The 13,831-nt window shown below is 33.4% G+C and overlaps 1 protein-coding gene across 2 annotated transcripts in view; it reads left to right on the forward strand.

Moving 5' to 3' along the window:
• Positions 1 to 8,356: 8,356 nt before the first annotated feature.
• The window catches only part of LOC131153094 (beta-hexosaminidase 3), an 84,812-nt gene continuing 79,337 nt past the window's right edge, over positions 8,357 to 13,831 (forward strand). Inside the window, exons 1-4 of one of the 2 annotated variants that reach the window (XM_058105139.1) lie at positions 8,376 to 8,706; positions 9,433 to 9,493; positions 9,602 to 9,931; positions 11,907 to 11,981. In XM_058105139.1, coding sequence (XP_057961122.1) covers positions 9,611 to 9,931; positions 11,907 to 11,981 — 396 coding nt within the window. In that variant the 5' untranslated portion in view covers positions 8,376 to 8,706; positions 9,433 to 9,493; positions 9,602 to 9,610. Of the gene's footprint in view, positions 8,707 to 9,432; positions 9,932 to 11,906; positions 11,982 to 13,831 lie in introns of both variants that reach the window. The other variant, XM_058105138.1, reaches the window with a different exon arrangement.

Raw genomic sequence — 13,831 nt, forward strand, 5'->3', positions numbered from 1 at the left:
CCAGCTTAATCCTTTTTAAGCCTCTATCAAACCAATTTTTCAATCATTCTACTCGAAGCATTACCTGCGACAGTGAAAAGGAAAGGGTAATGAGAACCTCCCTCTTTTAGATCCTTAGAGGCACTAAACTAGGGTTTAGCCTCCCCACTTGCTAGAACAGAGAAGGCCACAGAAGAAAGGTGTTGCCTAATCCAACTCTTTGATCTCACTCCAAAACTGTCCAGCACTCTATCCAAGAAATCCCAACTAACATGGTCATAAGCTTTTTCAAAATCCAATTTCAAAAGCAGGCCCTTGTTATTCTTCCATCTTCAACAGCCTCATTAGTTACCAGAGTTGCACCTAAAATCTGTCTATCGCCAAGGGACGCATCCTCTCATTGAGAAACTGTAACTACCAAGAAACTAGATCCTCTCTTAGATAATACTTCGGCAAGGATCTTATACACAGTAGTCACCGGACCGATTGGCCTAAAATCCTTGACTCTAGTAGGAAAATTCTCTTTAGGCAACTGGGAATTAGTGCTCCTACCCACAATCCCATTATGGAAAAACTCATGAAAAAATACTAGAAAATTGTCCTTCAACAAATTCCAACCATCCTGAAAGAAAGCCATTGTGAATCCACCTGGCTCTGGAGCCCTCTTTATATACAAATCGAATACAACACTTCTAAGATCGTCCTCAAAAGGCCTCTTGAGTCATACTGCTTTCTCTACAGGAATAGGGCACCAATCCAACCCCTCAATCATAGTCCTAACCTCCCTACTCCTCATAAAAAAGATTCCTATAAAAATCAGAAATTGTACTTGCAGTGCCAACATGGTCCCTAGTAATTGTACTCGTATTATCCTCCAATCCTTTTATAAAATTCCTCCTTCGCCTCCCACTCGCCACTCGATGGAAGTGTCCCGTATTACAGTATCCCTCTTTAGCCAATACAATCTTAACTTCTGCCTTCAGTTAACGCATTCTCTCAAAAGTATCTGCTCAAACTTATTATAAAACTGAACTCTTCTACCCCTAGCTGATTTTTTAAGGAGCTTTTAGGTTTCCAAATGGCTTCCCAAGAAAACCGGATTCTCTTCTTGATTGATCAGGTTTTGGATGACTTTACTGAGGGTCTACCTTTCCTGTCCCCTAATTATCTAACCTGATCCTCACCTGAAGACCGAGTTGTGACCTTTTGAAGAGAATTTAATAAACTAATCAATGCTTTCATTTCCTAATTATTGAAGCCTCTTTTGAGCCGCAAGTTTCAGGTTGTATCTCTTTGAGCAGTGGCTGCTACATCTGCAGCAGGCTCCTCCTAACAAGAGATTAGCCTGAACAATGTAGGAAGAGTGCCTCTAGAATTATCCCCCTGCCAAACATCAAGCCATAATATGATCTATTTTTGTTACCCACCACAAAGGCAATGAATCTAGAGAAACTTCCTTCTCTTTCGCAAGCTGTTCATTTCCTTTAGATAGTGCTTTCCCTCTTCTCTACAGTATTTTTCTTCCACTGCTCTCCTCCAAAGTTTGCCATCTTGGAGCTCAAAGTTCCACAACCACTTTCCAAGCAAAGCATTGTTAAGTCCCTTAATTTCCTTAACCCCCAACTCCCACCCCTTATAGTTGTTCAAACTGTGTCCCAGTCAATATGATGCATTTTACTTCCTTTAGGAGAGCTACCCACCTACACCAAAGAAAGCCCATTTGAATCTTCCCAAGCCTTTTGGCCAGAGTGCTGGAATGGGAGAAGGAGGCTTGAAACTATTCGGAAGGCTAGATAATAGTTCTTTTAATCAAGGCAAGCTCGTTTCCATTGGAAAAATAGTGCTTTCAATGAGCCATCCATAGAAAGCCTTTGTAATGTCCTTGAAATTAATCCACAAATAATCATAATAATGACATTAGTGACTACTCTATTGACATGTTTTTGACTCACATCTGATTCTCTAATTCAAATTTCACATTTCTAGTTTGCCATTCATATTAGGGCATTTTAAATATTCACCTCGATAGAGGTAAGCCTTTGGAATGTGTTGATAAAATTATGCTCTTGCCTTATATTGTATTTTTTTTTAGTCAAAATTGTTTGTATTTGAAGCTTTTATTATCTTTGCACATGACTACAATAGGTCTTTCTAATTGAAATTAGACTTTGTAAAGCGGATTGAGTCAAATAATCCGTGGCGGATTAGGTGGATTATTGGATTAGGATATCACAATTCATATTTGACTCATTTAAATTGCAGATTTATGGCGGATCATCGAAAAATCTGTGACGGATGGCAGATAATTTATCATTCTCATCTCTAATATAATTTTTTTTTTTTACTATGCAATGAACAATTTATTTTGTAATACAATAACTGAAGTTATTTTTAAAATTATAATTTGGTAATATTGTTGTACCGGGCACCCCACTTGTACCAAACACCAATACTACAATTAAGGCTATTGAAAATATAAGGAATTAAAGCAAATGTAGAAACTAATAATAAAAGACAATAAAAAGAATAAGACAAGAATTTAACGAGGTTCGGTATAGAATTACCTACGTCCTCGGGCGCTGATGATCAATCCACTACTTTTTGACAAAATACAACTTTGAAGTGTGTTTTATAAATGTAGAGTTGAGCTCTTTATATAACCTCAACCTCAAGTCCAAAAAATACTTCTCACCAATGTGGGACAAATAAAAAAAAAAATTCAAAATGACTTTTTCTACCAATGTGGAACTATTCTACTAATGTGAGATAAAGAACAACAAATCTCCTCCTTGACGATAAATTCAACAAATTTTTCAGTCACCAATATTTTTTGAAGTTCCACGTCATCGGCACCTTTCAACAATATTCAGACTTGCAGGATATTGATCAAGTCTAAACAATGTTTGAACTTGATTGTTGTCACAATCTTGGTCAACATATTTGTGGGATATTTAGCTATAGTAATCTTTTGAAGAAGTATCTTACATCTATCAATAATATCCCATATTAAATGAAACCGAATGTCGATGTGTTTCGTTCGTGCATGGTAGACTTGGTTCTTTTCTAAATGAATAGCATTCTAGCTATCATAGAACACAACAATGTGCTTCTAAATAACTCCCAAATTTTCAAGTAAACCTTGCAACCAAATAGCTTCCTTTACAGCCTCTAAAGTTGCTATGTACTCTGCTTCTGTTGTATACAAGGCAATTTTAGACTGTAAGGTAGACCTCCAACTCATTGGACCATTAGAAAATGTAAAAACATATCCAGTAGTTGATTGATGTTTATCTAGATCACCTACAAAATTAGAATCCACATATCCAACAACCCGTTGTTCAATAGTATTATTTTTCTAAAATACTATACCAACATCAATCATATTTATAATATATCTCAAAATCTATTTCACAGCTTGCCAATGTCTTTTACCTGAATCATGCATATACCTGCTCACCATACTAACAACTTGTGAAATATCAGGTCTAGTACAAACCATTGCATACATCAGACTACCAACAACACTTGCATAAGGAACATGTGACATATACTTACGTTCCTCGTCTGATTTAGGAGATACAACTTCACTAAGTTTAAAATGAGGAGCAAGAGGAGTGCTTACTGATTTTGATTGCTCAGACATGTCAAAACTCTATACTACCTTCTTCAAATACTGTTTCTAAGACAAACTATCTCTTCCTCTCATTTTGTCTCCGCGAATCCCCATGCCAAGTATCTTCTTTGCTTCACCAAGATCTTTCATCTCAAACTTTTGATTTAACTGACTTTTTAACTTATTGATTTCTTCCCTATTCTTTGAATCTATCAACATATCATCAACATATAAGAGTAAATATATAAAGATCCATTTTGCAGTATGCGAACATAAACACAATGATCATATTTATTTCTGATATACTTGTGATCCATCATAAAATGATAAAATCGTTTGTACCATTGTCTTGGAGACTGTTTTAAATCATACAACGATTTCCCAAGTTTGTATACCCAAATTTCTTTTCCAGCAACCTAAAATCCATCTAACTAAGTCATATAGATTTCTTCTTCCAAATCGCCATGTTAAAATGCAGTTTTTACATCGAGCTAAACTAGTTCAAGATCAAATTGTGCTACCAAAGTCAACAAAATTCGAATGGAAGAATGTTTAACAACTGGAGAAAATACCTCATTATAATCAGTGTCTTCTTTCTGTGCATAGTCCTTAACTATCAATTTAGCTTTGAAGCGAACATTATTTGTATTTGGAAATCCTTCTGCTTGTTATCGGAGGAGGAGTTCATAGGTATGCTTGATACACATGAGTGAGCATTAACTTGACCCAAAAGCTTAAGCTTATTAGGTATTGGGTTACACCATGTATATAAGTACCCATCAAATACTTACTTTTTCGAATGTGGGACAAACTTCATAAGTGGAATTCTCAACAATCTCCCCCTCAATTGTGAGTTCCAACTGCTCCCCCTTGAACGGAAGCCATCTTTTCCCTCATGGGACAAATTCTCCAATAGTTTGCTCAAGTAGGTTGTCTTACGTGTCTCAAATTGTATTCCAAATGGTGCCTCCAAACCAATCTTACCTCCAACGTCTTGACCTAATTTGGATCCATCTTGGTAGCTTAGATAATCCTTCATAGCCTTGGTCACATAATGCCACACCCAACTGTTGGTTCTAATCCCACTTATTAGCATCGAAGGAGTCCATAGGAGTGCTTGATACACATGAGTGAGCGCCAACTTGATCCAAAAGCTTAATCCTATTGGATCTTGAGTTACACCATGTATATAAGCACCAATCAAATACTCACTTTTTTCAATGTGGGACGAACTTCACAAGTGAAATTCTCAACAAATACATTAAACATTGAAAAACTAATCACAAAATTATAATTTTTTATTTTTATTTTTCAGAGCATGAATTTAAAGACTTTTGTTTTGATCACAAGAAAATTGAGTCTATGGTCTTAAGTTTGAATGTGGGCATAAGGTGGACCTAGAGATGCATACAGTAGTGCAAGAGTTGAGAGTGTGAGACTAGACCTTGGCTTATGCTAATTGATTTGATGCCTAATAAGCATGAGTATATGGAATTATTAATGAATTTAAACATTAGTTGTTAGGCGGATATCCATTGGATAAAATCTTAAATCAGTCAACTGACTCATTTTGAGGCGGTTAGAAAAAGTTCAAACCATATTCAACTCATTTAATGTTCGGATAGGTTATGAGTCAATTTAAGCGAGTTGAATTTGGTTCAGATTAATGGATATTTTTACCAGGTCTAATTGAAATTGTTTTGTTTTGAACATCAACAAATATTATAATAGAAAGAAACCAAATACATATAAGTATATGCTCTTAATTCTAATATAAGAAGTGCTTGTTAATTAACAAATCTTTACCCATGACTACGATATGGTCTTTCTAATTGAAATTGTTTTGTTTATTATAATAGAAAAAACCAAATACATATAAGTATATGCTCTTAATTCTAATATAAAAAGTACTTGTTAATTAACAAAATCCAAACTTGTTTTCTATCACTGAAGCGCTTGTGCATAAAAGTAGTTAAGGCAAAATAAATTTTACATTTTTTGAGATTCGGTAAAAAGACATGAATTTCTCCTGAATTTTTATATGTCTCATAGACCTTTCTCGAGATTTAACAAAAAAGATGCATACATCTTATAAGACTTCAATAATTCTAGACCTTCTTGAATATTTAATTTTTGGTATACCTATATCACCTTCATTAATTTACCATCACATTTAGGGAGGGTATGTGCCCCACAAATCAAATATCTATCAAGGTTCATGAGATGTTTGCAACCTTAAGAAAGATCTATATTTTTGGCCGATGTTAGGCTAGGTTCACGAAAATTTTAAATCTCATGGGAGGTCCATATATTTTTGGAAACCTCACGTGAGTTAAGTGTTGTTTGTCATGTATTTCAACAAAATTGCTTATAGATAAGTGGCTTCTCAATAATTAAGTATTTTCTAAATGCCACCTGCAATTTTAGCTCAACAAATTTTTTATTTTTACCCATTTTCACGTGACTCAAAAAACCATTTTGTGAAATTCTTCAATAGTTGGTTCCCGAGAACTGAGTTTATTGATTTTTATTGTCAACAAAACTATAACTAATTAAACTATCAAATCTATACTAACAATCTAAAATAGGAAGAAAGCACATTCCAAACTTTGAATCCTAAATTCTTTATTTTCGAATTTTTAAAATTTTAACTAAACTTACATCGGTGCTTAACTTACATCTGGAATTGAATGGTTGCTTACTATTTAAAAGGTTTGGTAAAAAGATAAATGAAAAATAATTATTTAACTTTGATTAGCTTATTGGGTTCAATATGCAACAATTTAAAAAATTAAATTCTTGCAAACAAATTACTTGTGTAATTATTTCAAGTGATGAGAGTGATACTCTTTCTCTTCCTATGGATGCAAACACTATCATCATTATAATCCATTGATAAGTAAGTTGAGATATGCATCAAGTTTCATATAAATAAGATAGCTGTAAACTAAGGGGATAGAACTATTTGATGAATGAGATGGAAGTTGCCTGCAAGTCTCCATTATCTATGATCTATCTGCAATCAACTAAAGAAGAAATAAGTTTTTCCTCCTCTTGTGATTTCAAGATATAATATTTTTAGCGAATGATTAGGTTCTTATCCTTAGTTAATGACAAAATATATTGATTGAATACATTTTTAGTGAATGCGTTGAAATTTTATAGGATGAAAATAGAAAATTTATAATGCACAGGTTAGGTTAGCGATAAAGATAGATAGTAAAATTTATGCAATGAAATGCTAATTTGTGTGCAATCTAGTGACAAATTATATTAATTACTTGCCAATTGAAGAAATGTTTTGGTTAGTTGTGATGTTGGTATTAATTTTATTTAAAATTTAAAATAAAAGAATAAGAAAGTCAAACAAGGATGGATCTCATTGAAGTCCCCTATATAATTTTTTAAAACGATTCGATTTCAATTCTCTTTTTTTACCAAACTGAAATTTCAATTTGATAAAAGATTATGAGGGCAGGGTTCGTTAGTTGAACCATGCTCAGCCCTAGCAGCATTGAGCGTATAATTTGTAATACTAAATAAAATTTCAATGTTTAATTATTTGTATAAAAAGTAATACTAGAATACTTGGTTGGATTTTAGGTTAATGTTTTATAATTTATGGCATGTCAAAATATTTTTAAAATTATTCTAAATTATTCTTTCAAAGTACTTATGCCAACAAAATAGTTAGGAACAATTCTTTTTTATTAAACAAAAAAGAAAACACAAACTTTATTAATATGTCCTCACTTTTGGCGGAGGAATTTTGACATTTAAAACATTAAACAAACTAAAACTACAATATTTATTCTAAAAAAATATAAAATACCTTTTTAATAAATTTGGATTTTATTTTTTTAATAATAGTCATATGTAAACTACACTAATTTTGTGTTGAGCAGTGTAAATTTTGACTTTTAAATTTAAATTTTGAGTAATTTTAGAAAAATAAAATATTACTTTATATAATATTTTATTCAAATTTACAAAAATATAACTTTAAGATCTCTTTTAAACATTATATATCTATATATCTATATATATATATATATATATATATATATATATATTTGTTAAGTTCCAAATAAGTATAAAGATAATCACGCCGGCCTGACCACAAGGCTATTGAGTAATTTGTCTCCCAAATTTTTTTTAATATTAATATTATTTATACTGTTATCTCTTCCAATACATTGGTTTTCCGACTATCTTAAAAGTTGGGATCCCTAATTTTATTTTAATATTAATATTATTTATAATGTCATCTTTTCCGATGCGTAACTTTTTCACTATCTTAGTATATTTTAAAAAGTAAAATAAATGTAATTTAATTCTTTCTTTTTCAAATTTCAATATAATCTTAAATATAAAATTTTAATTAGTTAAAAAATTAATTTTAAATAAAAATAAAAATTAAATAAAAAATTAAAAAATTCTAATTAAATTGTTTGCATGGGCCCAAAGAGCATCGTAAGAATATTTAAGCGTGAGAAATATTTGTTGGGTGGTGACGTGGTTATCTGACAAAACAAGGGTGGGCTTCCAAACCTGATATGACACCACCTTAAATGCATTTGTTAATTTTTGCTTATCATTTTCCATCACATGAAGGTTGGACAAATTGCTTAACAGATGGTCGGCGGTGATTCAGCAATTGCCTGATCAAGGGTGGGAGTTTGTTTCTTTTGTGGGCCCAGGCGATCGACGGCTGAGCGCATGCCAAACTCCATGCATGTGCAGCGAGGCCGAGGATGAAGGGGGAGTTGTCCGGTCCGACCAATGCCACCCACTGCGGCACCTGCTGCTAAAACCCACGAGAGGAAATAAATGTAATTGTAAATGTAAAACCCCTTATGTCCTCATTGTCTCCGCGTGACCAGATTTTCTCTCACTTTATGGACTGGCTTTCCCGGGAAAGTTTTGCTTAGGAGAGGAATATATGGCCCAGGATGAGAATGCGCATTCTATTCTACCGCTGGTTGGTATCTTTTCGGTTCACCTTCTGCTAAAACCCGTGTGAGGAAAGAGATATTTTCTCCACCTGGCTTTCACTCCGACAGATCTTCTCTCTTGCTGGGCTGGGATTCTCGGGAAAATTTTGTTTGGAAAGAGTAAGTTTAGTACCAAAACGCACATTCTATTCTATTGGTTGGTATCGTTTCCGTTCACCTGCTTTATCTACTTCTCTCTCTCTCGACGTTCTTTCTTTTTTAAAACTTGAATTTGGTGTCTGGAGCTCTCTTTATGGGCGTAGAATCTGCTGCAACGTACACTGATATTTTCCCTTTCTGCTGGCGGTTTCCTTTTGGGGATATTACAGATGCCCTGCTTGTTTGCCGAGAGAATTTAGGAAATAAATGCAGCATTAAGTTTTTTTTATCTTCCCATTTTTTTTTTTGTTGGGAGTTATCTTCCCTTTCTGGTGGCGGTTTCCTTTTGGGGGTTGTACAGATGCTCTGCTTGTCAGACGAGAAAATTTAGGAATGAATGCAGCATTCAGTTTTTTGATCTTACACTTTCTTTTTTGTTGGGAATTGAGAAAAACCAGTGCCCTTCTCTCGATCTTGTGTAATGCCATTATTTTGCGCTGTTAAGGCAAGTGCTCTTCCACTTCTGGAAACAACAAAAAAATAAACAATGGAAAGAAAAAAACAAAATAGAACACTGAAAAACAACGTATGCTGAATTTTCTAAATTTTTTTTTCCTTTCTTGATATTCTTTTTTTAAAGAACTAAATGGAAATAATGCTTTGCTTGATTGCCGAGAAAGCATGGGAAATTTTTTTGATTGACTTTGATTTTCATAAAAGGGGTCTGACATAAGCTGGTTCTTGCAGGATTCTTATTCCTCTTTTCTTCTATCCTGAGGTTTTCCTGGGCCATCAAACTGAATTTAAGGTTCTTTAGTTCAGTTCTTTTTCAAATTTCATTTTTTTGCCTCAACTCTGCTGAATTGGAGCTAAGGATTGCTATACAGACTAAAATTTTAGTGCTCCTTCCCGGCAGAGTTTTCTTATGGGGAAGATAGTCCAAAGCTTTTTCTTCCTCCTTTTCTTGGAAGTCCTTGCAGTTGCAGCCGTTGGGGTCCGGCATTTGAACATATGGCCAATGCCCAAATCAGTGAGCCATGGAAGTCAAACACTTCATCTTAGTAAGGGCTTTGCACTGCAGACCAAGGGCAGCAAATATGTTGATTCTTCGGGGATATTGAAGGATGGCTTCTCCAGGTTAATTGATATTGTTGATGCGGAGCACATTATTGGCAGTTTTTCTGATGTCAAAGATGCAGCCCTACTCCAGGGGATTAATGTGGTTATTTTGTCAGCAAAAGATGAGGTACTTCCATAAAAGACGGCTGATTCTTTTCTTAATTCTACTGCAGAGAGAGAGTTTGAATGGATGGTTTCTTGTTTCAATTTGTTACTTCAGTCATTAATTTTATTTGGGCAATTAATCATGTCTAGGAGGCCCAATTGCTGCTCTAAATCTACTACATATAAAATGATTTTGATATTTTCTTTAAAAGGAGATTTACTGGGCTGAATAAGTGCTCGGCCATCAAATATCAGCGAGTTAAATGATGATGTTGGATTGGATTAGTGAGTTGGTTATTTGTGTAAAAGCTTTCATATTGGATCTAGACAACAACATATTTGCTTTTCTATCAGTGATTAGTTGAATTGTATGTTGGTTGCTCTAAAGTTTCCTGTGAATGGTAATTGCTTGCTCAAGTACAGAAAAAGATTAGCAACTTTGTTCTTATTCTTCATTTCTTTGTCTATTTATATTTGGTTGGCTGTTCCTAGATTTCCATTGGTGGAAGTGAAATCACTTCTTAATAATGTATTTTATTTCAAAAGGATAGATGCATTGGAATTCACGAACTCATTTGCTTTTATCTTCGTAAAATGTATATAAACGTTTCATTGCTTCCTGTTGTGGCTTGTAAAAGTTTGGGGATAATTTCCTTTCAGCTATATGTATCTATGTTTTATAAAGTTTACAATACATTAATTTGGTTTCAAACTGAGGTGATTGAATGATTGTTCTATGTAGTGATAGGGATCTGGGACGGAGTTTTGCTTAATAACATTGTTAAAACGTTTGACTGGTAATATTTGGGACAGCTTACAATTTTGACCTGCCTTTTGTCGATAATTCTTTCATTTACATTACTAAGTGTCATTTCATCTGCAGTATTAAGTATATAATTTGAAATAGTAAATAAAATTTTAAAGTTTGATTACTTGCATAAAAATTAATATTAAAAAACCTGATTGGATCTTAGTTTAATGTTTTACATTAGACCAAGATATTTTTAAAATCATTCTAAATTATTATTTAAAATTTTTTATGGTTATAACATACTTAGGAAATTTAACTTTTAAATATTAAACAAACATAAATTAACTTATAATGTATTTGAATCAAATCATTTTCAATAATGATTATAAAAAAAATATATTTTTAATATTTATATCGATATTTAAATTTAAACTGTGTAAAAACTGTAGTTGCATATATTAATAATAAAAAAAATTGGTGAACTTTTAACATATTTAAGTTCTATAATAATAATAATAATAATAATAATAATAATAATAATAATAATAAAAATAATAGTGAAGTAAATATACTAAAAATATCTATTAGCGTGTATTGCACGGAGTCACTGCTAGTAGTAAATATAGAAGTCACATTTGGACTTTTTGTATACTGTATAAAGCAGTACTCAAAATTTTAAATTCCTGTGGGTGCTGTCCCGACCATCCTGACCAGACACAGGGAGTGGACCCCACACTCATATAAAACACCACTTTAAAAGTGCATTCCATCACACCTTAATTTAACCATTTTCCATTTTTTCAAGTTTAATTGATTGCGGAATTTGATCCTTGCCTAAAATTGCTTCAATGGGGGAGGCCCTCTTGAACATGTGAAGGTTCTAGTGTTTCCTGTTGTGGCTTGTAAAAGTTTTAGGGATAATGTCCTTTCAGCTATATGGCTGTTGAATTTAGATAGTTTACAATATATTAATTTGGGTGCAAAGTGAGGTGATTGGCTGATTGTTCTGTTTTATGTGTTGTTTTCTTTATGTGATGATGGAGATTTAGGACTGAAAGTTTTGCTTTAGTTGATTGTTTAAATGTTTGATTGGTAATATTTGACAGTTTACATTTTTGACCTGCCTTTTGTTGATAATTTTTTCATGTGTGTTTCATTTGGCTAGTTTATAAATCAATAAATGTGCTGTTTATTTTAGCAAGTAAATGTCAAATTCTGTTACTTAAAATTGTTGTTGATTGTGCAGTTACAATATGGTATTGATGAGTCATACCAGTTATCCATCCCTGCAAACAGGAAGAAGACTTTTGCATATGTGCAGGTTGGTGTTAGCTAATATATATTTTATCTCTACATGCCTCCAAGAGGTCCTATCTGGGAGTACAATATATGGTTTGTGATCATAGAATCTCTCGCTTGTGTTCCTTCATAAAAATACAGAAAGGTGATGGTATTGGAGTGGGGTTAGGGGTGGTGGGAGAAGGGGAGCAGGGGAGCAATTGTACTTGGGTGATTCAAATGTTTGGCATGTGAAGGAACTATCTAAAATATATTTGTGAATAAAATTAGAATCTTCCTAAAACCAAAATTATTAAATGTAAAGGAGTAGTCAATAGTCTAGTACTGTACAAAGAATAATCGGATTAGAATAATATTTTTTTGCAAATTTTGTACTAGTTGTTTCTTGCTTCTCTCCACTCCCTCCATTATCCTAATTATGTTATAGTGATTCAAGTTTCTTGATGTGTGACGGCTTGAACCTTGTTTAAGTTCATACAAAAGGTTGTATATAAGAAATGCGGAAGCATGATTCTGGACTAGAGCATCACCAATTTAGAAGATCCTGCAAGTGAGGTCCTATGAATTTTAACCGTTTGCGATTCACTAATCAATTACCTTTCTTGTTTGAGAGTGTAATGCAGACTGCATTAAAATTTTCAAACTATTATATTTTTCAAATTCAGCTTCCAACATGCTAATGTGGATTCAAGCAATGGGAAACAGATTTGATATAGTCTCACAGGGATTAGCATTGTCAAATAAGACAATCTCATTCAAAGCTGAATTCCTTAGACTGTAATTAATCACTGGTTACTGTGGTTCACTTATTTGGAAATAGTTCTTGAATTCTTGATGATTTAGTGTAGGTTGCTGATACATACATTAGGCAGGTGGTATACTCAATTTTCGATGTCAAAATTTACCCACTATTTGTGCCCAACTCCTAAAGCTGCATTTGGGAGCATGAATTTCAAGCTTTGGATTTGGATTTTTCTAGATTTGGACAAAACTCAATACACATTTTATCCCAATCCAAGGTCCAAACTCCAAGCTCCCAAACATTGGGTAAGGGCACTACATCTATGGTTGTTCAATTGTTGTACAGACTAATAAAATTGGTCTTCAGGGGATTCTACAAAGCTGATCTTTTACCTTGAAAATTTTTCAAAATGAATATGTATCGCATGGTCATAAACTGGCCACCTGTCCAACAAATGTTAAGGTGATTTGGCAAAAAATGAATACTTAAGGAAATTAAATTTTTGTATGTGCTAAGAGTTAGTTGTATTCTATGCTTATCTAATATCGATGTTTGTTGTTAGACCATTTTGGATCCATTAATGTGTGTGTGACAAGGACAATGTCATTGATGTCAATTTTTTAACCTAGAAAAGAGAGGTTCTAGTCTTTTCTTAAAACAAAATGATGCAGGGGCAGCATCAAGGTTCTGTAGCTATGGAGAAATTAGAAGAGATGAAGGAAGGGGAAAGGAGGAGAGGGGAGATACCAGGGGGAAAACTCATGGTCACTTCAATTCACATTCATCAACAACTAACTTACAACATGGCTTTCACACACTATTTATAAGTATTGAACATATTGTAAAGTTTTAGTTCCACATCGGAATGTTAGGATAACCTCACTCTCTTGTATAGCTATATATATACATCTCAAAGTTGTAAGCAAAATACACCAAGTGATATTCACTTTCTCTTATATAGTTCTCTCTCTTTTACTTTCTTCTTGGCATCGGAAGCAAGGTTGGGTTCCTTGTTTAAGGTTGGGGTTCTCAATTGAGCCGTATGCTTTGTGCTCGCCATGTATGTGGAGCTTGTGCATCAGAAAGCTTTATTGATAGTAGGTTGAGTCGTATGCTCTGTACTTGCCACT

This window comes from Malania oleifera, chromosome 4, assembly GCF_029873635.1.
Source record: "Malania oleifera isolate guangnan ecotype guangnan chromosome 4, ASM2987363v1, whole genome shotgun sequence".
NCBI lineage: Eukaryota > Viridiplantae > Streptophyta > Magnoliopsida > Santalales > Ximeniaceae > Malania > Malania oleifera.